The sequence below is a fragment of the Cryptomeria japonica genome, chromosome 6 (assembly GCF_030272615.1).
Source record: "Cryptomeria japonica chromosome 6, Sugi_1.0, whole genome shotgun sequence".
Taxonomy (NCBI): Eukaryota; Viridiplantae; Streptophyta; class Pinopsida; order Cupressales; family Cupressaceae; genus Cryptomeria; species Cryptomeria japonica.
In genome coordinates this window covers 555,730,932-555,754,913 of record NC_081410.1, presented here as the reverse complement: position 1 = coordinate 555,754,913, position 23,982 = coordinate 555,730,932, and the positions used below count along the sequence as shown (strand labels likewise).

Genomic DNA, 23,982 nt, shown 5'->3' with positions numbered 1-23,982 from the left:
TACGGTTTCTAACACCAGAATTCGAGATAGACTCAACCTGTTGTTACAAGATGCATCGACTAGGGAAAAGGTAAAGAAAAAGGTTCAGGGTTTGCTTGTCACACATGATGAATTTACGAAGGAATTGAAATCTGAATTTGACGAGTGCCAGCAAATTGTTCAGCATGGTGTTCCCAGTTTGGTAGATGATGCAGGTGTAATTAAGGATAAGACCGTATGGCTTTCTGAGTGTAAGTCTTTGCTTAGTGCAGCCCAAGCCATTGCCAAGACGGATATTCTTGATATGAATGACACAGCTGATTAGTTCGAGAACTTTTACGTGATCGAGAACACAGCCAGGGATGCTGTATTCAACGCTACAACCTACAAAGATGCGGGCTATTTGTGGCACATTCAGAAGTGTGGACAACAGCTGGATCAAAAATCTTAGTTCATTGTTTAGTTTTATGTTTATAGTGCAATTGATGTTTTAGTTAGGTTGTTTAGGATAATGAAAGGGTGTGTCCTTTCATTCGTATCTCTTAGCATGTGTTTGTAATAAGTCATTTTGTATGTAAAATCCATTCGGAGGGTTCATGGAAAAATATACTGCCTGGAAGGACTGCAAGTTATATGTATTAGGGAAGTCTATAGGAAGAAGAAGTATCTTTTTGTGCAAACAGACTGTAATGGAGTATTTTCAAGTGTAGCTTATGCATGCAATCATTTCCTAAGGATTAATATACAAGGTTCATTGTTTCTTTTTCTAAATATTGTGCATACTTTTGTGTTGATAAGTTGTCTTTGTCCTCTTGATAAATCTGTCATTTGATTTGCTATGATGTGCCATCACATGATGTTACATTAAATATGAGAGTGGGTTTTCATTGTTTGTGCAACACATACTGAAACCTTCATAGTTGATGATTAATATTGTCTCAGGAGTTGATAAGATCTTTTGTCCACAAAGTGTCATAAATATCCCTGGATAGAGGCACTGGTCTATTATTCATCTTTTAAGGTCTTGGTTGGCCATGCATCTAAGGTCCTTGATAGAGAAACATTCTTCCCAAACTCTATATGAACTGATTTTTGCATATTTCTTTTAAGTCCTGAAAGCATTCATATTTTTATTATACTATCATAATCATTTTCTTTTCTTTCAAAGGCATTCACTTAAAGCACATAATAAAGCATAATTGCAGAACAATCATTTGCCAGTTTTGCATTTGCTAACCATAAAGCTTAAATCCACTTTAAATAACTCTTTTTGTGCTTGAGAGGGAGAGGTATACCCACCTAGGTTCAGTGGAGCCTTAAGCGCAGAGGGATTTGGTCTTCGACCATCCCTATTCGTTGGCCAAAGCTAGTTGGATTAGTTGAGGATTTGGCAAACCCATAAGTTTTCCAATCTGTGGTTTTGGGAACCAACACGCAGGTCACACAAAGGACCCAGCCACTTGGGAAGGACCCAAGAGGAATCCACCGAGAATCAGGCTCGAACCAGGACCCGAGCGGAATCTGGATCAGGATCCAAGGCTTTTTGGGAAGAATCAGTAACTTAGTTTATAATAGGACACCTCATGGAGCCATATCAAGGTTTGCATCTTGGGTGTGTTGTGGTGACACTTTGGGCTGTAGTGATCTTATACTATGATATCCTCTTAGTTATAAATTATAATATCTTGATATGTAGGACACTATTATTATTAGTTTGGGTCAGGTATTTTGATCTTAGTTAGATGAACAATATTGTAAGAGTTCCTTTAGAATCATGAATAGAAACATGTTGTATGGTATTGTATGTTATCATTGCCCATTACATACTCATAAATAGATCATCACTATGGAGGGATTAGTAATTAAATCCGCTATCTCTATACTTGGTAGTGTGAGCATTCAATTTGGTATGATATACCAAATTGTACCATTTGATCATATTTATACATTAATGAGAAGTTTTGAATTTGTGAATATAAGATGTATGTGCAAGAACATATTATTACATGATGTAGGGTGAGACTTTGGAAATTACACCTTATATGGCTTTGTATTAGGATATAACTTTTGGATGTGGAATTATGTTTGTATTCACTATTACATAGGGTCTTGGTCCAATGATCAAGTATTGTTTGTGCAAACAAAGAGAATTTCTTGTTAGGTGACCAACGTAACTGTTGTCATTTAATGACACCCTTGGTCCATCAGTAAGAACCGATCAGAGATACGATCCATGGACCAGTACTGTCCCAGTTGATCAAGGAGAAAAGCAGAAGAATTATGAAGTGTGAGGTGTTGCCTTGCCCTGAGGAAGTTCCTCCCTTAGTCTTTTCTTCCTTCCCCGGAAATTCCGGAACCCCGAGATTCCAAAGTTCCTTCTCTTTGCCTTCCCTTCTCTTTGCCTTCCCTTGTTTTTCTTCTCTGGAACTCTGGAACCCCGGAACCCCAAGGTTCCGAAGTTCCCTCTTCGTTTTCCTCCCTTCCCCAGAACTCCGGAACCCCGAGGTTCCGAAGTTCCTTTGCTAAGTCCCACCTTTTCCTTGCCTCCTTCTCAGTTCCCCGGAACTCCGGAACTTTGAGGTTCTGAAGTTCCTTTCCCTTGCCTTCTCCGGAACTCCAGAACCCCATTCAGGGTTCCCTCCTAGCCTTTCTTCCTTTCTTTCTCTGGAACTCCGAGGTTCCGACGTTCTCTTCCTTTGCTTCCCTTCTTCTTTCTTGGAACTCCAGAACCTTGAGGTTCCGAGGTTCCTTCCTTAGGCCTTTTTTAGTTCCCCGGAACTCCGAAACCCTGAGGTTTCGAAGTTCCCTGCTGCTCTCCTTTCTCCTTCCTGGAACCCTAGAACTCGGAGGTTTCGAAGTTCTTTCCTTGTCTTCCCCACTTCAGGAACCCGAGTTTCCGAAGTCCTCAGATTTCTTTCCGGCTGGCAACACTTCTGGATGGCGTGATCAACACTCAAAGCTTTAAATGCTCCGACGACTTTTGTGACTTGTGCACCTTCTTTTGTGGAGCCACAAGGGTGCATTTAATGTTTTTGGCAAGATTTTCATCAAGAGAGGTATAGGGCCATGCTTGTTGTGGTGACTAATGTCATGTTTGCATGCTCCGACTTTGGAAGGTCAGTCAATCCACCCTTCTCAGGATTGCATTTTCAGGGTATAGCTAGGTTGCTTGCATGTACAGAAGTCAAGTGCATGCACTTCCTTGCACTCTTAGACTAACATTTCTCTACACACAGGGGTCATGATCACTCTTGTAACCAATTTTCTATATAAAGGCTGTTAAGCCTCATTGCAAAGGGTTCTCTCCTTGCTGGCTTGAGCTATTCTATGCTCTCTCACTTCTCTTGTATTATTCTGCATTTTGCAACTGTAAGTTTGGCCATTGGCCTTCGAATGAATTGAAATTGCTATTCTTGCCTTTCTTCAACTTATGTATGCTGTGTATGTTTCCTTACCTTATCATAGGTGTATGTTTTGTGGCTCTTCTCTCATATATGCTGTGTTAATTTATTTCTGAGTGTGACTTGTGGTAAACCTTCTCCCCTCTTGACATTCAACGAATTGTAACCTCCATACATGCATTGGGGTCACTCATACAACTGAAGTTTTTGCATCTCCTAGGTATTTCAATTGATTCTTTGCGTATTTCGGGTAGGGAGAGGAACAATCTCTTCTTGGTGCATCACCTCCTTTTATTTTAAGCAATTCTCTCTTCCCTTTACCTTTGTAAGTTGTTAGGATAGGCTTAGGAGTAAGTTTTGAAGTGTTGAGTTGGTTCAACACCTACACCTGGATTGAGAAGGAAGCCGGCCTTCTTCAGAGATTCACCCCCCTTGCGCAAGGTCCCACACTTCGGGGTTGTTTCCATGTTTCACAAGGTTGCCGAGTTGATAGCTTAGCAAGGGTGCAAGCTTTTATGATAACAGTAACCTTTGCATCATGGAGATGATTTGGGGAAAATTTATTATCTGAGCTTACTATAATGAAGGGTTAATTATTTGAATAACTTTATGTTTGAACTTTAAGATAAATAAGATGGCAAATAGTTTTGGATCAAATCTTTAGCTATAAGATAACCTTATAACATGAACCAAGAATAAGATATATTTAATATGAGCCTTGACTTCTGATTGCATTACATTGTAATTAAGGTTGACTTTTTTTAGTGGTGCTACCACCACACTTTACTAAATATATCTTTAATTCTGATAATCCGTTGATACCGTGGTAAATACTTTATATGACTACATGATGTCTACAAACGTTTTTAAATATGAGAACCTTGTTACTAGAGCTATCATGGGAATGAAGGAAGGGGTACTGATGGTTGTGTTGGGTAATGGAATATTGGGTAGGATTAATGACCAAGGCAAGGTTACACCTATATTGTTAGACCCATGAGATTTTGGATGCTTGTAATACTAGAAATGTTAGAGGTAGGGTTATATTGAGAAGATACCAAGATGCATGTGATTATGGGCCATTTGGAAAATTCTATTATAGTGGCAATAGGTGAATTAAGTAATTTTAATGTCAATTTATCCTCATTTAGTGTAATGATAATATATGCTATATAAATTTAGAATGGTATTTGGATATTGGGGTAAAGACTTTTATATGACTAAGATAAATATTGACCGCAAGGGTAGAAGATCCTCCATATTAATTCTATTATGTGAATTTCAAATGGAAGCGTTTTGCTATGGGTTTGTGCGTACTAGAGTAATTTCAGGTTGAATAATAAATTTAGACCCTAGGTTGATAAAACTGACCTTGGGATGTTCAAGTTGGTTTATGAATAATAATGAATGGACATTGAGTCAAAACTTTGACATCCTAAAAGGGAAGTGTTATAGTACAAAAGTTGGTTAAGTATGAACTTAGTTATGATTTTCCAACTATTATTATTAGTTAATTATTTAATGAAACCTTAATTATGGAGAACTTGTGTGTGAGTCCTTTGAACTTTGAGAAACCTTGTGAGGAGAACTACGTGTGACTTTGACTTGTTTGGAAGTGGGAACATAGGTGGTCCTTGGGTGAAGGATGCCCTGCTGACCTTAAGTCCATAGGGAGAGGGTCTAGGGGGTGGATAACTCCCAAGTTATGGGGTTGTTTCTAATTAGTTTGACCTTCTCTCTTCACTAGGATTCAAATGAGTCCATTATGGGGGTATTAGATGGTTATGAAATTTATACAAAAACTGATAACTTGTATTTAATACATAACATGTTTTCGAATGACGAATCGAATGAAGTGAAAGCATTGACTACCTTATAGTTGGTTTGTTTATCTATTGAGTAGAGGCCATTTTATGTTGGATCCATGTTATTGTTGGCAAGAGACACTATTCTGGTGAAAGTTGATGCATGAGAAATGCTTAGGTGTTGTCTTTGATGGCAACTCAGTTCAAAAATCATATCCGGTGCATGGAGATTTGATTTACTAAAAGTCATATTATCATTAGGCATAAGTTTGGAAGGTGGAATTCAGTAACTGGTAGAGTATGAGTATAGTGTGCATATCTTAATTTTGGTTGCAGTGATAGAGGCAAATGATTCGTGGTTCGAGGCAGATTCTCTTGTAATCCTAATATCCGGCGTTGATTCGTGGTTCGAGGTAGATTCTCTTGTAATCCTAATATCTGGTGTTGATTCGTGAGCAAGATTGAAGGTTTGGTATCTAGTAATCTAGGAAGAACAGAGCCATTTTGATGTAACGTGTGGTCTGGAATCCTTGGGATGATTTCAGTGATTGGTTTAGTGTTAGAGGAGATTGGGCCATCTTATGTGAAGCTTGTTATCATCTTGTTTGGGTCCGCATATAGATTTGTGGACGGATTGAGTCGACTTGTTGGTTACACGTTTCATGTTGCGTGTTATGCGGTTTTTGAAAGCCGACATGAAAATTGATTTGTTTTGTTGGTGCGGATATATAAGATCAATTTGGTTAAGCATTTTGTGAGATGGCATGAGTGTGAGAAGTTTGTATGAGCAAGTGTGCGAAGTTTGGTGAATGTGATTGAAGATTTTGGTGCTTCGATATATGACAGAGCAAGAAAACAGAGCAAAGAGACAAAACAGTTGCAGAAGTCAATTTGAGCCTAACTGGAACTGCTTTTAGGCATATGTAGATGCTATACTTCAGTTCATTCATTATTGTAATCATTTCTATTCACTTGTAAGGCAGTGAGCCTTCCTCCGGGTTGTAGCCCTCTATTGTATTTGAGTAGTGAGCTCTAGGCAGTGTGCCTGAATGCAAGTGCATTCCCCTTATGTAATATTATCACACTCCTGGCCATAGTATAATAATATTGTTGTTTCAAATCTCACCGTGGTTTTTTCCTTTCCGGGTTTCCACGTAAAAATCTTGGTGTTATGGTTTTGTGGTTGATTGGTTTATGTTTCTGCATTTAACTTTCATTCGTATGCATCCGGTGGTTTAGGAATCAATTTAATAAGTTTGTAAATTTTAGAACACTGATTCACCCCCCCCTCTCAGTGTTCATTGATTCCAACAATTGGTATCAGAGCCTAGTTTCTCGGAAGAAGCCTAACAACTTGAGGAAGACCTTGAAGATTGAATCAATGGACTCCAATTTGCAGAAGCAACTCACTGTGGCACTTGAAGATGTTGATGCAGCTATGAAATAGAAAAGTAGCTTGAGGAGAAGTCTGGAAGCAGCTGAAAATTTCATTGAATCTTTGAAAGAACAAGTGAGCACATCCAGAGAGAAGAGAAAGGAATCGATGGATAAACTCAAGGAGAAAGAAGAACAAAGCATTGACAATCAAGCCCTACAAGACAAGATAGATGAATGTGAGAAGTTTGCTAGAGAGAATACAGTCCTGAAGAATGAGATGCAATCCATTGTGATGAAGCTGACAAAGGAGATTGAAGACAGGAAGAAGAATGAGGAAAATCAGATTCAGTCATTGAAGGATAGATCTGATGAATGTTGTAGATTGAATTATGAGAATGATTAGTCGATACTTGAATTGGTGCAATCCAAGAATGATGGACAAGTATTTGAAAGGCAGATCATAATTCTGAGAGATGAACTTTCCACTGCCATTGAGTACAAAGAAAAATTCAAAGCTAGCTTAGCTAGGCTAGATGAGATGCTAGAAAGTCAGAGAAGTGGAAAAGACATGCGAGGACTTGGATATGAGAAAGGAGAATCCTCCGGTTCTGGAGAAGGAATCATCAGAAGAACAAAAGACCTCCGGTAAGACAGCCTAATGCTTATAAATTCAATGGTAAATGTTTTGTTTGCAATAAAGCCGGTCATATGGCAAAAGAATGCAAAAATAGGGTGATGAATACTGGTCATACCTTTACCAGTCAATGTTTCAAATGCAACAACATTGGTCATAAGTCAAACACGTGTAGAGCAGTGATGAATAATTTCCAAAATAAGAGATGCTATGCTTGTGGAATGTTTGGACACATTTCTAACCAATGCAGGATGAGACCAAATCAGATGAACTTCAAGCCTATGAAAGGAAATGTTGTTTGCTATGCATGCAACAAATCTGGTCACATTGCAAAATATTGCGGAAGCAAGAATGCTCGGTAGACAAGAACAAATCAGATGAGAAGGGCAAAGCAAAGGTTGAAGAAATTAGAGAGCAGCATAAGAAGATGTGGGTTAAGAAGGAAGATTCAAATGTTCAGAATGGCTCCACACTTGATTCCGGTGTTGGAACCTCATCTAGTAACTAAGGCATTTTGGCCTTAGGGAGAAGCTTTTCATGCAGATTCTTAAAACCCCTTTTCGGAGATCTGTAACCGACAGAGGAAGGTTGCAGATGATGGAGATTAGCTATGCAGTTGATATCCGGAAGATTTCACACCTATTTGAGTATCCGGTGATGAATTTTTGAAGAAACAGGGTATCCAGAAAGCCTTTAGGGTTGTGCATTTATTACAACGTGAAATTAGGTTTTTCAGAAGATAAAAAGGGCATTCTATCATTCATTCCTTACATTGCGAACAGAGAAGAAGAGCAGGAGAGCGAGGCGAACGAGATTAAGCAGTGATAACAGAGCTTGAAGCGATCCGAAAGCGATTCCTAGCATCCGGTTGAACTTGAAAAAGTATTTATTTGTGTTTGAGCTATTTGTTTGTAACCCTAATTTCAAAATGGCATCTGCATCTGGTGTAGCAACTCCATTGGTGGTCAAAATCACTGAAAGGGCAAGGCTAGTGTTTAAGAGACATCCATTCAAATCGGTTGAAGATGATTCGGAAGGAGCATTTCCCTGTGTATCGTATGGCATATTGCACAATGAAGATATAAGGGCATATATTCACTGTAATATCGAAGAGCTTGGGAATGCAGACATCCTATCATTGTACACCAAGCTTATGATGGATGGAATGGGGAATCTGAAGCTCGAATTTAAATCATTGCAAGATGAGGGTTTTATCCAATTTGTTCATTTTCCGGTGTTCAATGAACTCGAATGGGTCAGGTATGCCTTGAGCCGAATCCATGATGAGTTTATATGGCTAGATAGACCTCACAAGATCACAAAGCAAGCCATTCAAGCGGTAACTTGTTTGAGTGCAACCAATGAGATCCCCGGTCCGAGAAATGTCAAGAACACAACAGTGAACGCACTTACCAGATCCCAACATGACAACCGATCAATGACAATAAGTGATATCATAGAGCATGATGTAAGATTTGCTTTGATGGTGACAAGATACAAGGTGTACCAGTCCAACAGATAGAATTCAGTGTCCGGTACTGCAATATATGCGGCCTATCAAATGCTTAAGGAGGACAAAAGATATGATCTGTGTGGAGTACTTCTCAGTGAGCTAATGAGCAATCTGAAGAAGATCAAGCAAGATAAGAAACATGTTTTCAAATTTGGTTCCTTGATTGTTTGTTTGGCACTTTACTTCTTGAATGAGATCCCCGACATAGGAAAAGTTTAGTGGGCTTATGATAAATTGGTGGCAGTCCAAATCAAAGAAGGTTTGCAAGGATTGGGTGATACAATAGCTCAGAAATCTGCTTTGTGGGGTTACTTCAAATCATTTCAGGCTATGATGCAAAGCAAAGAGAGGATCCCAAAAGACATTGTTGAAAAATATGAAGATACCATATGCTTTATGGTAGATAAAGATCAATGCCACATGGAGGCAACAGAACCTAGAACAATTTGGATCATGCCCATGGGGTATGAGGTAGATGTAAACACACTTGATGCATATGCTCAACACCTGTTGAGTAAACTGGTAGATGAGAAGGAAGAGAGGTTCGGTACCTACAAGGAGAAGGATTTTGACCTGTATAAAAAATTCACTGAGCCTGCAAGGAAGAGGAAGGTCAGAAAAGAGGTTGAAGAACTTGCAAAACAAATGGGAGTATCAAAAGGAGTCGTTCAAAGGGCTAGGGAGCAGAATATACTGAAGGAGGAGGACATGGTAAAGCCCAAGAAGACAAAATTGGTCTCCACTCCTCCCAAGCAATCCAAGCCAAGGCAAGCCCGGTTTGCACCTACCTCTGGTGTTCAGAAGCCTATCCCTCCACCCAAGCCACAAGCCAAGTCAATCGATGGAGCAAAGAAGAGGAAGAAGGAGATGTCCCAAAGAGAATATGTTGCAGCCACTGCTGAGGATATAGAAACAAAATCTAATGAAGCGGTGAAAGAGGTGAAGAAGACAACCACTTATGCAAGGGTAGTAAGGAAGCCTCAATTCGATGGAGCCCAACCAACCAAGAAGCCAAGGACAGAAGCTGAGCCATCCAATAGAGCTAGAGCAAGCAAGAAACAAAAATCTGAATTAGATGAAGCTCTGAAGTCCGACAAAGTAAGTGCTTAAGGAAGGAAATTTGAAGAATGTACCTATATATTATGAAAATTTTGATGATAAAGATCAAAGAGCTATGGAAGAAGCAGTTGTACAGTATATGGATGTTTTTAGTAAAGCATTAATAGAATTATCATCCATGATACCCAAGAGCCTCAAAGATATTTTGGATGCAAGGAGACATACAACTAGTTTGGAAGATGAAAGGATAAAGGAATATATATTAGTAAATTTGAATTCTGTAATTTCTAAGGCCGAAGTCGATAGATTGTTAAAGATAGCAAAGGAAAGATTCAGAAGCAAGAAGAGAGTTAATAGAATCATGCTCGGTAAAATAGATGAAGTGACTAAAGAGACCGAAGCAATTCTGAGACAGTTTTTGAAAGAGCACAGGTATGATGTTTATCCAGCACATGATGACACTCATCCGAAAGAGCAGTCACATGATACATCTGTTCCGGAAGTGCATGCAGTAGTTGATGTTGATCAAAGGGTTGATAACTCCGGTGAAGTCGAATAAGACCCTCCGGTAATAGATGTTGATTCAGTGAAAGTAGTTGAGGAGATTGGTAAAGTTGATGCGGAGAATGGTGAAGATACAGTAAAAGCTGCAAGTGCAAAGGTAACAGAGAAGGAGAAAGGAGTAGAGAAGGATGATCAGGCTCTGGTGACAGTGGCAAGAGACATTGTAGCTGACAAGGGTAAACAAGTTGTCATCGATTCAGATGACTTCACTCAAGGGCCTATTGATCTGAGTTCATTATCTCCTATTCAAGCATTGAAGCTAGCAACTCTTGCACAAGCAAAAGCCAATGAGGACTAACTCAAGTCCCACACCGCAGACAAAGAGTTGATAACATTGGCGGCAAATGTATTGGAGAAGATTTTGCCATCCTTCAAACTGGATATAACTGATACTCCCTCCGATAAGCTTAGGAGTATGTTGAATGCTGTAGAATCTCATTTTGTGTCTTTGGAGAAAGCTGCAGACGCTAGAGTTTTGACTTAGTTTAATGCTATGAGACTTAAAACATTTTTGAAGATGATTGAGGGAGACAAGGCAAGTTTAATAACTGCTATGAAGAGTATACAAGATGCATTAGATGAAGGCGACCAAATATACAAGTCATGTCTAATTTAGCCGAAGTTTACCATTGACATTGACAAAAAAATAAAAGAATGTGAAGGCCAGCTTGCCAGCATATCTCAGTCTTATGCACCTCAATTAGTTTTGGCTAGCAATTTTGAAGGTCAAGTTATGAGTATATTGGATAAGATTAAGAGCTTAAATCAGGAAAAGGACAGAGTGGGAGAAGTAAGAAGCCTTATCACTCCCCGGATACTCATTGATGAGTAGTATGCACGATGCAAAGGATGCTCTGAATAAGAGTGTTCAGCAGACAAAAGAGGAGCAGAGATGCATGCATATCTTTTCAGTGGGATGATTAGTATTTTGGAGAGTTTGAAGAAGGCTTGGGATAACCACTTGTTGAGCCTAAAGACAATTTTTGCAAATATTTTCAAATTTTTGTAAATAACTGCATATATCCCTGTACATAGATTTTGGCAAATTTCTATCTTTGGCATTGTTGTCAAAGGGGGAGAGAGCGTAGTGAAAAATGGTGCAAATCCTCAGGGGGAGCTTGTTGAGTTTGTAAAGTCTTGGAGATTTTTGGGAAAGTTTGAAGTTTTGAAGTTTTGCAGTCTTGAGTGTACAGTTCATTTTTCACAGTGTTGCCATCAATGCCAAAGGGGGAGATTGTTGGCAAGAGACACTGTTTCGGTGAAAGTTGATGCATGAGAAATGCTTAGGAGTCGTCATTGATGGCAACTCAGTTCAGAATTCATATCTAGTGCATGGAGATTTGATTTACTAGAAGTCATATTATCATGAGGCATAAGTCTGGAAGGTGGAATTCAGTAACCGGTAGACTATGAGTACAATGTGCATATCTTAATTTTGGTTGCATAACTTTGGTTGCGGTGATAGAGGCAGATGATTTGTGGTTCGAGACAAATTGTTTTGTAATCCTGATACTCGGTGTTGATTCATGAGCGAGATTGAAAGTCCGGTATCCGGTAATCCAAGAAGAACAAAGCCATTTTGATGTAATGTGTGGTCCAAAATCCTTGGGATGATTTCGGTGATTGGTTTAGTGTTAGAGGAGATTGGGCTGATTTATGTGAAGCTTGTTATCATCTTGTTTGGGTCCGCATATGGATTTGTGGACGGATTGAGCCGACTTGTTGGTTACACGTTTCATGTTGCGTGGTATGTGGTTTTTGGAACCCGACATGGAAATTGATTTGTTTTGTTGGTGCGATTATAAGATCGATTTGGTTAAGCATTTTGTGGGATAACATGAGTGTGAGAAGTTTGTATGAGCGAGTGTGCGGAGATTGGTAAATGTGATTGAAGATTTTGGTGCTTCGGTATATGACAAAGCAAGAAAACAAAGCAGAGAGACATAACAGTTCCAAAAGTCAAATTGAGCGTAATCGGAACTGCTTTTAGGTATATGTAGATGCTATACTTCAGTTCATTCATTATTGTAATCATTTCTATTCACTTGTAAAGCAGTGAGCCTTCCTTCGGGTTGTAGCCCTCTTTTGTATTTGAGCAGCGAGCTCTAGGCAATGTGCCTGAATGCATGTGCATTCCCCTTATGTAATATTATCATACTCCCGGCCATAGTATAATAATATTGTGGGTTCAAATCCCACCGTGGTTTTTCCCTTTCCGGGTTTCCACGTAAAAATCTTGGTGTTATGGTTTTGTGGTTGATTGGTTTATGTTTCTGCACTTTACTTTCATTATTATGCATCCGGTGGTTTAAGAATCAATTTAATAAATTTGTAAATTGTAGAACACTGATTCACCCCCCCCCCTCCCAGTTTCATTGATTCCAATAGTTATCTTATGTGCTTGTGAAATTTAATCCCAGACCTTTAAGACTGTGTATATACTCCTAGATTAGTCAATTGTGATCTACTTGTTTTGAATTAGGAACCTCTCTTCCAATTATAGTGCTAAGCCAAGTACATGTGCTGACTTTTATGGCGAAGGATGGAGTTAGGACCCTACGATGGCATAGGTAGAGGATTGTATTCCTCTAGTATGTAGACTAGTCCTCTCTATTCGAGGTGATCACCAAAAGATAAATCCTATGACCCACTTAAGGTAAGCTTATCGACTTGAGATTGACTATAGTCAAGGAGCGTACTATGCTGATAGATTGTTAGCTGTACCACCTAGTTAGTGGATGGTTACTGCCAGTTGCATGCAAGTGAGGGATACCCCACATTGATCTAGGGTATTGGATAGATTTCGGTAGGAGCATGTGGGCTTGGGGGCCAGTTGTATGTAGACAATGGATGTCCTTGTTGATTAGCCATCCGATGGACTACAGGGAAGATAATTCTTAGTGTAGAGTGTAGACGTATAAAAATGACCATATTCCTAAATGAATATTTTATATTCATTTCTCTATTTAATTAAATCCAATTTAATTAAATTACCCGCATTCCTCTATTTAATTAAGTAAATTACTCAATTTATTTAAATTAAATTCACTATACCCATTTAATGAATAAATCATTTTATTCAATTAAATTCCCCCTATACACTTTTAATTAAATTCAAATTTAATTAAATAATTATCCTAAATTGAATAAATCTAATTTATTTAATTTCCCCAAATTGCAACCAAATTGAATGAAATTCATTAAATTCAATTAAATCCTATTATCCCTCCATCCACCTGCAAAATCCTACATCTCCCACTTGCCTTCCTAAACCCCTTTCTAATCCCTTCTAGACTCTTCTAATCGCTTCTAATTAGCATAACCCTTCTTCTAAACTTTGTCACATCCCTAAGCAAGGGGAGGTCACTTCTCAAATCCTCAAAGTCTTTGATAACCATTAAAGGCTTCAAGCCTCCAACCACTTAATTCCTCAAAATCTTTGATAACCTTTAAAGGCTTCAAGCCTTCAACCACTTAATTCCCCAAAGTCTTCATAACCATTAATGGTTAACTCAAACCCTCTTACATAGTTAAAGAATTTCTTTTAACTCAACCTTTATCCAACCCAAGGGTCTCATCAGGCCTTTAATGCTTTGACCATGATTATCTCTTAATCATTTGCACAAGGGTTTATCCTTGGATTAACTCTTAATCCAATGGGTAATCTTAATTTAGGCTTGACCCTTACCTTCTAGATAACCATAAGGTCTTCTCAGGCATTTAATGCCTCCAACCCCTTCTCTCAACCCAACCCTATGTTGACACTTGTCACCATTTCATTGGTGCAAATTGCAAACATGGATTCCCAACTTTCAAACTCAACCCTTGATCAACTCTTTCAATCCTAACCATCCATTGTCCTATTTTTGCTATAAATAGAGCTCTCCATCCTCCATTTTATAAATCCAAGTTTGTAGTATCACACTTATGCTCAAATACATTCAAGCTTTCATATCATTTTTATGCTCACCATTTTAGCCTCTTTTAAATCAGGAATTAGTCTAAATATGCATATTTAGAATACTTTCTTTATCATTTAGCTCAATCATAGACTAAATATATCATGTTAGGATAGTACTCATACTAACCTTGTCATCTTATAAATCTAGTTTATTGCATTTCTAGAATCATGCATAGCTTAGGATGCATTTCATTCTAAAATCTATCAAAGCATCCTTCGTTCTTGCATTTGCCATCCCTAAACCATTTTGCTCAGTGATCTGAGAGCAAAAACATTGGTTTGAGGGACATTGTAGGATAGAGAACCATGGGACCCACCTTGGGAAGCTGAGTTATACGTCATGACTCCATAGCTTGCACCAAGAAGTCCTGTGTGTGTGTGTGGACAAGTCTTTTTGGAATATTTTTACATATCGAGTTCTATCGACCCGCTTTTCCCGCATACATAGAGTAGTGTTGATATGTTTTTTATGCACATGCGAACACATAATAAAATACCTAGGGTACCTTATCCTCTCTTGAGTAAAGTTTCCCGACTGCTAAAGATATTGCCGAAGGATCAGTCAAGGCAACTCCAAGGTTCTGTTATGTAGGATCTCTACTCATGGATAAGCTCTTCATGGTATGATGTGATTTTGCTGGAATCACAAGGGGACTTACACTCGATGACTTGAACGTCTGATTTGCTGGAATCACAAGTCCTATTTACTAACTGGAAGATAAACAAATGGCAAAAGATGCAGGGTTTAGGAAGTCTACTCTACTACCTAGAGTGCGAGAAGATGATTGAATGACTAGGTGGAGTCCTACTGGGCTGGGTCTCACCATTAGGTTTGAACAATCCAACACCAACTCAGTGCGATCTTCTAAGGGATGTTTCAAATATGTCCAAATCGTACACCATCAGATACTGATCACCATTCAAGATAATGCATGAACAACAGAGGTGCTATGACTCGGGATTAAGCTCGTTCTATGCCAGTTGACCACGCAAGGTGCTCTTATAGTCAGCAAAAGGCTAGTGGTTTGGACTAGGTGGATTCCACGCGAGTGCATTCAATAACTTCTTTCATTCAATTTAATTATCTATCATCTAAAATGAAGATTCAACAAGAGACCATGCATATTGCAAAGAAACAACACACTTCACCATAACTTCAATGAAAATGGAGTTTATTTACAATCAATGGCAACAATTTCTTGCCTTGTCCTCCTAATCTACTCTAATTGCTATTTTATCAACTAATTATTCACTATTAGCTAATTATTCACCTTCTAACTACAGACTAACTATTAGCCTTTACAAATGAGGAGCCAGGGCTTATATAGTGCCCACAATACAATTCAATGGCATAGATCAATTTGAGATCAATGGACGAGATTTTACAATGAAAACCCTAATTAGGGTTTGTTACAACAAACTCAATTTTGGCCAATGAAATAATTGCATTATTTGGACACATGTCTTCTCTGGAATATTCGACCAATGGATAACCGGGGTAGGTACATCGAAGTTTGTGTTATCTTTGATGAGTCAGTTACATTGAATCTGGACATGCTGAGGTGGACTAACCCAACTGGAGGAATGATGATTGGGACGCCACCTTGTCTAACACTTGCAACTTGGTTGATGTTCAATTTGATGATGTTGAGAAGCTAACTTTAATTAACTCTTTTGAAACTATCTGCTTCTCTAATGGACCCTTGCTTTAACCTCCTTTGTCTTTGATGTGCAGGATGGATGGTGTACCTTTCCTTAAAATGCTGGACTAGAAGAGGTCGTCCTTGGTGATGTTGGACTGGAAGAGGTCGTCCCTGCTCTGGCCTGGTCTTCTTTCATCTGCAAAACAAACCAAAAGATGATTAAGGTCATATAATAAATTCATTTTAACATAGCATTTTCTACCTTAAATCATCAACAAGAAGACATCAAAATAAAGTTTGCTCAAAATCCTTCCCAGGGACAGGCCCCATAAGAATTTTGCTCTGGACCCTCTGGAAGGGTCAAGAGCGAATTTTGCATTCCTGGCCAATTTAGAACTCTTTTCAACATTACCTCACAACTAGCTCCTCGCCTGGCCCAAACAAGGTGAAAAAATAGGAGTTTCAAAAGATTTCGCCCTGGACCCTCTGGAAGGGTCAGGAGCGAAAATCATTTTTTAGGCTTGATTCTTCATTTCTCCAATTCCAAATCACCTCAAGAGGCAAAGACATGCTATCTCACTTCCATCCACGCCATAAAAACCCAAGGACTTGACCTTATCCAAGGAAAAATAGGTATTTCTAGGAATTTCGCTTTGGACCCTTTGGAAGGGTTAGGAGCGAAATTCACTATTTGGCTCAAAATCCTTCATTTTTCAATGCTTCCAAACATTTGCAATGGCAAAAGATGTCCATCCTTCCTTTCAAGATGCCTTGCAAATCAAAATTCGGTCAAACTAGGGAGGAAATGAGCCTTAGGAGGATTTTTGCTCTGGACCCTTTGGAAGGGTCAGGAGCGAAAATCTTAGTTTAGGCTTGATCACTCACTTTTCAAACTTCAAACCACCTCAAGAGGCAAACTTAGATCATTTTTCACCTAAGGAACAAGGATTGATGCCAAAATCAAGTAGCAAATGAGGTTTATAGTGAATTTTGCTCTGGACCCTTTGGAAGGGTCAGGAGCGAAATTCTTTTTTAGGCTAAAATCTTGATCTTCCAAAGCATCCCACTCCCTCTTAGGGCCAAAACATACTAATTCCTTCTCCATCATGCCAAAGCTTAGCCAAAATAAGGAGAAAAATAAGAGCTACAAAGATTTTCGCTCTGGACCCTTTGGAAGGGTTAGGAGCAAAAATCATGTTTTTGGTTTGATCCTTGACTTTTCCAACTTCAATCCTCTTTGAGAGGCAAACATAGATCCTTTCTCTTGCATTTCCACCAAGATCTTGACTTTGGCTAGAGGGAAAATGAGTGCTTTCAAGAATTTCACTCTGGACCTTTTGGAAGGGTCAGGAGCGAAATTCACTTTTTAGGCTAGAATCCTTCATTTCTCCACCTCCAATCCTCTCTAGAAGGTAGCTAAACATCATTCTCCACTCAAGGGACAAGGTTTGTGGTCTAAGCAAGGTAAAAAAATAGGTGTGTAAGGAATTTTGCTCTGGACCCTTTGGAAGGGTCAGGAGCGAAATTCACCCTCCTGGACAAAATCCTCACTCTTCAACGCTTCAAACATTCTCAAAGGCAAAAAACATGCCCAATCTCCCTTTCATCATGTCTTGAATGTCAAAATTTGGTCAAACAAGGAAGGGAATGAGGTCTAGGAAGATTTTCGCTCAGGACCCTTTGGAAGGGTCAGGAGCGAAAATCTTAGTTTAGGCTTGATCACTCACTTTTCCAACTTCAAACTACCTCAAGAAGCAAACTTATATCATTTTCCACCTAAGGAACAAGGATTGGATCCTAAACAAGGTAGCAAAAGAGGTTTATAGTGAATTTCGCTCTGGACCCTTTGGAAGGGTCAGGAGCGAAATTCATCTTCCTGGCTAAAATCCTTCATCTCCTCCACCTCAAGTCACTCTCTAAGGCTTAGAACAAGTCAAAATACTTTCATACATGCCTTAGGACTCAAAACTTGGCCTTGATAAGTGAGAAATTGAGGTTTAATGGGATTTTCGCTCTAGACCCTTTGGAAGGGTCAGGAGCGAAAATCATATCCTTGGCTAGTTTCTCACCTAGGTTCACTTCATTCTCCTCCAAAATTGATCAAAACAACTTCTTCCTTTTACTGTCAAGATAATCCATCACCTAACTGGGTCCAGGCAGGGTCAAACTAGGTTTTTAGGGCCAAGAGAGGGCAAAATGGAGGATTTCGCTCTGGACCCTTTGGAAGGGTCAGGAGTGAAATTCTCCTCCTAGGTTGATTTTCATCATTTCAAAGTCTTAAACCTCTTCCTCAAGGCAAACATGTGCCCAAGGCCCCCAAACCATGCTTTAGAAGTTTTACAAATTTGGTCATGCCAAAGAGCAAAATAGAGGAAATATAAATTTCGCTCTGGACCCTTTGGAAGGGTCAGGAGCGAAATTCCTCTTTGTAGGCTCAATTCACCTCCAAACTGACTTGACTTTGACTTAGACTTGATCCTAGATCCATTTCTTTCTATATCCTTGCCAAATTTGCTCAACCACTCTCTGACTTCCTCGGACTCAAATGGGACACCACTAGCAAAAACTAAGCCTAAGGAAGACCTTGAAGGAAACCCCAACTCGGAGCATCCACTGACCCATCCTAGCTCAAGTAGAGCCGGCTATCCAACGATCCCCCCTGACAACACTCATCCTACAAAGGCTAATAGGCAAAACCCTAAAAAAACCTAGAAAGCAAACCCTAGAAAGCAAAAAGCAGGGGGTCCCCATTTGCAATGGGGCGATGTGTGAATACTTCACAACAAGTAGGTAGGTAATAATTGGACCAAGCTCATAGTAGAATGTTGGGCATATCTTGACACAGAAATAGTATACTTTACCATGTTTGGATGAGGACAAACACTCAATGTAGTATAGGATACATCGAATCCTTTTTTCTTCTTGCTCATTGGTGCAGAAGATTGGGGAAAGGAATGTGACCCATGGTGTAGTGTGAAATGCATCGACATTTCCTTTAATTGGGATGCACTATGGGCAAGTGATAGTTAGCCATTGTGGATGTGTTAGTCTCTCACCGTGTAAATGTTATTATTATGTATGTGATGCACGATAGAGCTAGTCTTTGAGTATATGTGATGTATGCTAGAGCTAGTCACTATGTATATGTGACGTATGCCAGAGCTAGTCACTATGTATATGTGATATGTATGGGCCAGTCATCTTGTGAGGTACGCTTGAGTCACTCTGTGGAATTGGGGAATTGTGAAGGGATACAATCCTTGAGTAATTGTGTCTGTATGTACACTACTTGATGGCAATTAGTTATTATCTTATTGCTATATTTTGATTGGACTTATTTTAATAAATAGTCCTGGTTCAAAGAGAGATCAAAGAACTCATACAAGAGTAGATAATGAATTCCCACTAACCTTCAAGGGTAAACTACAAAGCCTTTTGAAGGGATACGTAGGCAGGGTCATCAAGAATGAACCCTTGAGGCATAGGACTAGGTCTAGGGATGATCTTGTCATTAGGGGCTTACCACCTTTGAGTGTAAGCATAAGTAATTGAAGAAATTATTAAGTCAACACTTCTAAGCTAAGAACAAAGATGCTTGGTCAATTAAGTTGGTACTTGTAAAAAAATAATTAGTAGCAACCGAGGGTGGTTGTTACAAAATATTGAGAAGATTTAAAAATTCTGGAAATAGTCCGAATCATCTTGGAAATGTTTCCAGGTTATTTGCATCTCCATTGCTGTTTCAGAAATAGAAAAACAATGAAAGAGGGAATCCCTATGTTATTCCTGCAGCTCAATATTTAATTTTTAATGCTATCTGAGATCACATTGGAGAAACAATGCCTAGCTAATTCAAACATTCCTTTTTTTCTGATGCCAGCGTTATCTGTGCAAAAATTTTCACCTGTTTCGGCTTCAATTCCTCTTGCTTGTAGTTCAATGACCAGTACATTCAATATCTTGATAGAATTGTTCCAGTTTGTTTGAAATTAGATGCCCCATTTCTGTAAGCATTAGATGCATAACAAATGAAGAGCCTCCTAAGGTTTCCAAAGCTCTGTTATCTTCTTAGTCCTCAATATCTACCACATCTGATGGTTTTCTTCTTTGATTCTCTATATTTATCATCTTCTTTTGTCTCCTGCTTTCCTCTTATAGCCCAAGCTAATTGGGATGCATCTCTATATCTGTGAAATTTCAGCTGACACATCTTTGATTTGTCATTGCGTTTTTGTTTCTGGCATATTTTAGCTCTGTGATGTGATATGATAAACTAAATGATTAAAAAATTACATCATAGTTAGAGCTGCTGTACATTTCATCAATTATTTCGTTTGCTTCAATAAATTTGATGTTCGTGTCCTTTTGCTCACTTGGTATATTGAAATCAAAAAGCTGCAAGCGCAAATCATATCAAGTACCTTATGCAATCACTTATTGTGATCTGTGCCCTGTATCATATCCTTACCTGTTTCTCTGCTCTGTACAACAGAAAACAATACAGACTACAAAAGGCAAATCCAAATCGGCAGAATCAATTTTCCCTCATTTAGCTGTCTATTTAATTATGTTTCAAGTTTGTGTTAATTATAACATTGATCAATTAAATTGTCTTTGCAGAAACATGGTGCCTATTCCTTTCATTTTACTCTATTTGAAACGGATCACAGATTTTGTGGGAAAGAGGAGTTCTGTTGCTTCAAGCTTCCTGCAAAATCTAGTTGAAAGAACAAGGAAAAAAGCAGGTCCTATAGAAGAGTTCCAATGGCTTGGCCTGATATTGTTTGTGGCTGTTCCCTTCCCTGGAACTGGGGCATGGACTGGAGCCTTTGCAGCTACGATATTAGATATGCCTTTCTGGGATGCTCTTTCTGCCAATTTCTTTGGGGTTGTTTTTGCAGGATTGCTAGTTAATTTATTGGTGAATCTTGGAATCAAATATGCTATTGCTGTTGGAGCCATTTTATTTTTTGTCTCTACTGTAATGTGGAGCTTCCTCAGGTACCTTAGGAAACCATCAAACAATATTAACTAATTGTAACCGGCTGAATTATAGGCATAGAACTATTTTTGCTCATAAACTTTGAGCTTTTACGGACTTGTATAACACTGCAGAAGGGAAGACTCTCCAAGGTATTTTTCAAGAAATAGAGTTCCAAATAAAAAAGACTAACTGTGGTGATAATGCAATTCAAAGGAAATTTGCAAAGCCCTTTGTTTTCTCCCCTACAACTTGTCTTGCCAGATGATAACTAGAAGTTTCAGTTAGGATTCCTATGGAGAAGGTAAGGAATTTGATTACAACTCTTGAAAAGAATGGTCAAGTTCTATTGTTTTCTTCTTTTACTGGATTTGTTATGAATTTTCTAGAAAGGTAATGCTGTGGTGCTCGAGTAGTTAACAATATCTTGAATCTTAGGAAATCTGCCTTTCAATTCTTGCAATGCCTGAAAGTTTGGGCAAGATATAGCACAGAGTCCTGGCCAGAATAATGACACCATTGAACTTAAAGATGTATCATTCTGATGCCAACCAGTTGGTCAATCCTATTTTTCAGACTTATTCTTATAGACTATTTCAACATCTTGATGATATAGCTCTTGAAAACGATTTATCGAATAGTTGCATATGCATTTACAGTGCCAGTGACTATCAGGTGCTTGTACAACACAGTTTCATGTGTACCTTTGTTTTCATAGTTGCGAGAATTTTCTAATTTAGTCAATATGGTCTTGATATATGCTTTTAAAAGGCTACAAGATCAGACATAGTGGAATGTGATGTTTCATATGTCATTTCAGAAGTGGTGAATCAAACTTGAATGTCCTCTCGTATGTGGAATCTGGCTACCTTTTTAGTGTCACAATCTTTTGGATAGGTTGAATAACAAGTATAGGGTGATTATAATTGAGCATGCTATAATATGCATTTATCCATTTTCTTGAATATATTTATTTCGAAATCTGTTGAAACATTGAGCCATGGTGTAGCTATTTAACACTTTAATTTGAACATCTTACTCTATTTCATATTATTATATTAAAATTGCAGAGCAATAATTGAAATTTGAATTCTGCCATTGGGATTATGTCAGGCTCATCCTCTATTCCTATTCTTCTTGCTGAACTACCTTATTTCATGTTTGTTTAAATTTTGAAGCTTCTCATCAATAGTTCTGAGCTGTATTGAAATCATATTAGCATTCAATTCATATGGTCTTGACACGGTATGACAAAACTGTAAATAGAATTTAATGACCTGTGTTTGAAACATGGAAAATTTGTCAAAAACTCAGGAAATGGAAATACAACATGATATTCCTTAAAAAAAAAATTGTCTTGTTATTTGTGCTCAAATATAGTACATAAAGATAAAAATAAGGTTTTTTATTAATCAAAGTTGGCAGAGCTACTTTATATTAATATCAAAGAAACGGGACTCGGACTCGGCTCGGACTCGGCAAGGCCGAATCAGACTCGGAGTCAGACTCGGGAAAGTGAAAAACTCAAGAAATTTAGAGATTTTTAAAGATTTAAAACTTGTTTCACGCACCCTTTATTGAATACACCTTAAAGACACAATAACATCATCAAACTCGGCTCATTTGATTACATACACAAGTATACATCAATCACATAAGCATAAATGGAAATTGTAGCTGAAGGAAATAACAAACATAGATATATAAATATTGTCAAATGTATACAATATTACAAAACTCATGGGATAAAAAATCCATGTCATCATATGATCATCATCAAATGTTTCATACAAATACCAAAGGTAAATACAACTACAAGCCTATGGCTCAGAGGAGCTTGCACGGCAGCACCCTTCGTCCCCGACCCCTTGCGAAGGCGTCTAAGGCAGGTCCTGGATGATTCGACAACCATAGCCGCTCCTCGTGACACCATGCCATGCTCACCAACATCAGGGACATCCGTGTCACTATCTACCTCTGAATCTCCTGTCTATGCTCGCGCTCTCCGCTCCTCCTCTGCCATGGCTACAGTCTCAGCCTCTATATCTACTTGGTCGATCCAATCAGTGTCAGACTCGGAGGTTAAATTTTCCCTACTTCTATCGACGTAGTTTCCCCCGATATTTTTGGACGGGGATTTGGGGGCATCGCCCCTTGCGGGGTCAAGGGGCAGCGCCCCTTGCGCGCTCCCTGTCGCGATACAGGGCGGGGTAACCTGGTGCCAGTTACCCTATTGGCTGACATGTTGTAACCCTAATTTTTCTCATTCTCAGGCGGAGGTTGTAGTGAACAAAGACGAGACCATTCATTTAAAAAAAAACTTTTTAAAATGTTTTTTTTTTTGTCATTTTACTTGACCCAGGCAGTAGCCAAGTTTGGGGCTCGCGACTCACCGAGGTTGGCAAGTTTGAGCCAAACTCGCCAACTCGGCGACTCGGACGAGTCCGAGTCCGAGTCCCAGAGACTCGGCGAGCATGGCTCGGACTTGGACTCGCCGAGTTTAGGTGATTCATGACGATTCCCGTTTCTTTGCAAATAACAATATAGAGAAAAGAGTTTTACATAAGGACCAGAGAATGGCATGGCAGCTTTTACATAAGGACCAGAGAAAGGCATGACAAAAGAAAAAATACCAGTTACAAACCAACCGTACAGAGCATAAGATTCGAAGACAGAGCTCAAGACATCGAGCACAAAAGACCCATCAGAATTATACCAAAATTCCAAGCCAAGAATAATAGAAAAACTCAACCTGATCACTGAAAATGACTGGTTACCCATCACAGCTCCCACTGGAGCTTGCAATAGTCTCAGGAGCAGATGAAGGAGGGTGCATGATCTCCAAATGTTTGAGAAGGAGATGGACAGAATTGAACAGGCTAAGAGCACTGAGATAGAAGTCATCCCCCAACAAATCCTGCATATGATGCAAAGCAATGAGAGAATCCTCAGTAAAGTCTCCAACCAAACCAACATTTACAATGGGGAAGGCAATAGGGAAGGTCAGTGAGGAAAGGAATGAATGTCCCCAATTCCCTGACAGGCATTTGGCTGTCGAACTCTAG

At 39.0% G+C, this 23,982-nt stretch overlaps 1 protein-coding gene across 4 annotated transcripts in view; it reads left to right on the top strand.

Moving 5' to 3' along the window:
- The window catches only part of LOC131048182 (uncharacterized), a 50,317-nt gene extending 29,172 nt beyond the window's left edge, over window positions 1-21,145 (top strand). For all 4 annotated transcript variants that reach the window (XM_059207486.1, XM_057982072.2, XM_057982071.2 and 1 more), the window contains exon 3: window positions 20,557-21,145. In XM_059207486.1, coding sequence (XP_059063469.1) covers window positions 20,557-20,971 — 415 coding nt within the window. In that variant the 3' untranslated portion in view covers window positions 20,972-21,145. The remainder of the gene's footprint in view (window positions 1-20,556) is intronic.
- Window positions 21,146-23,982: the final 2,837 nt, after the last annotated feature.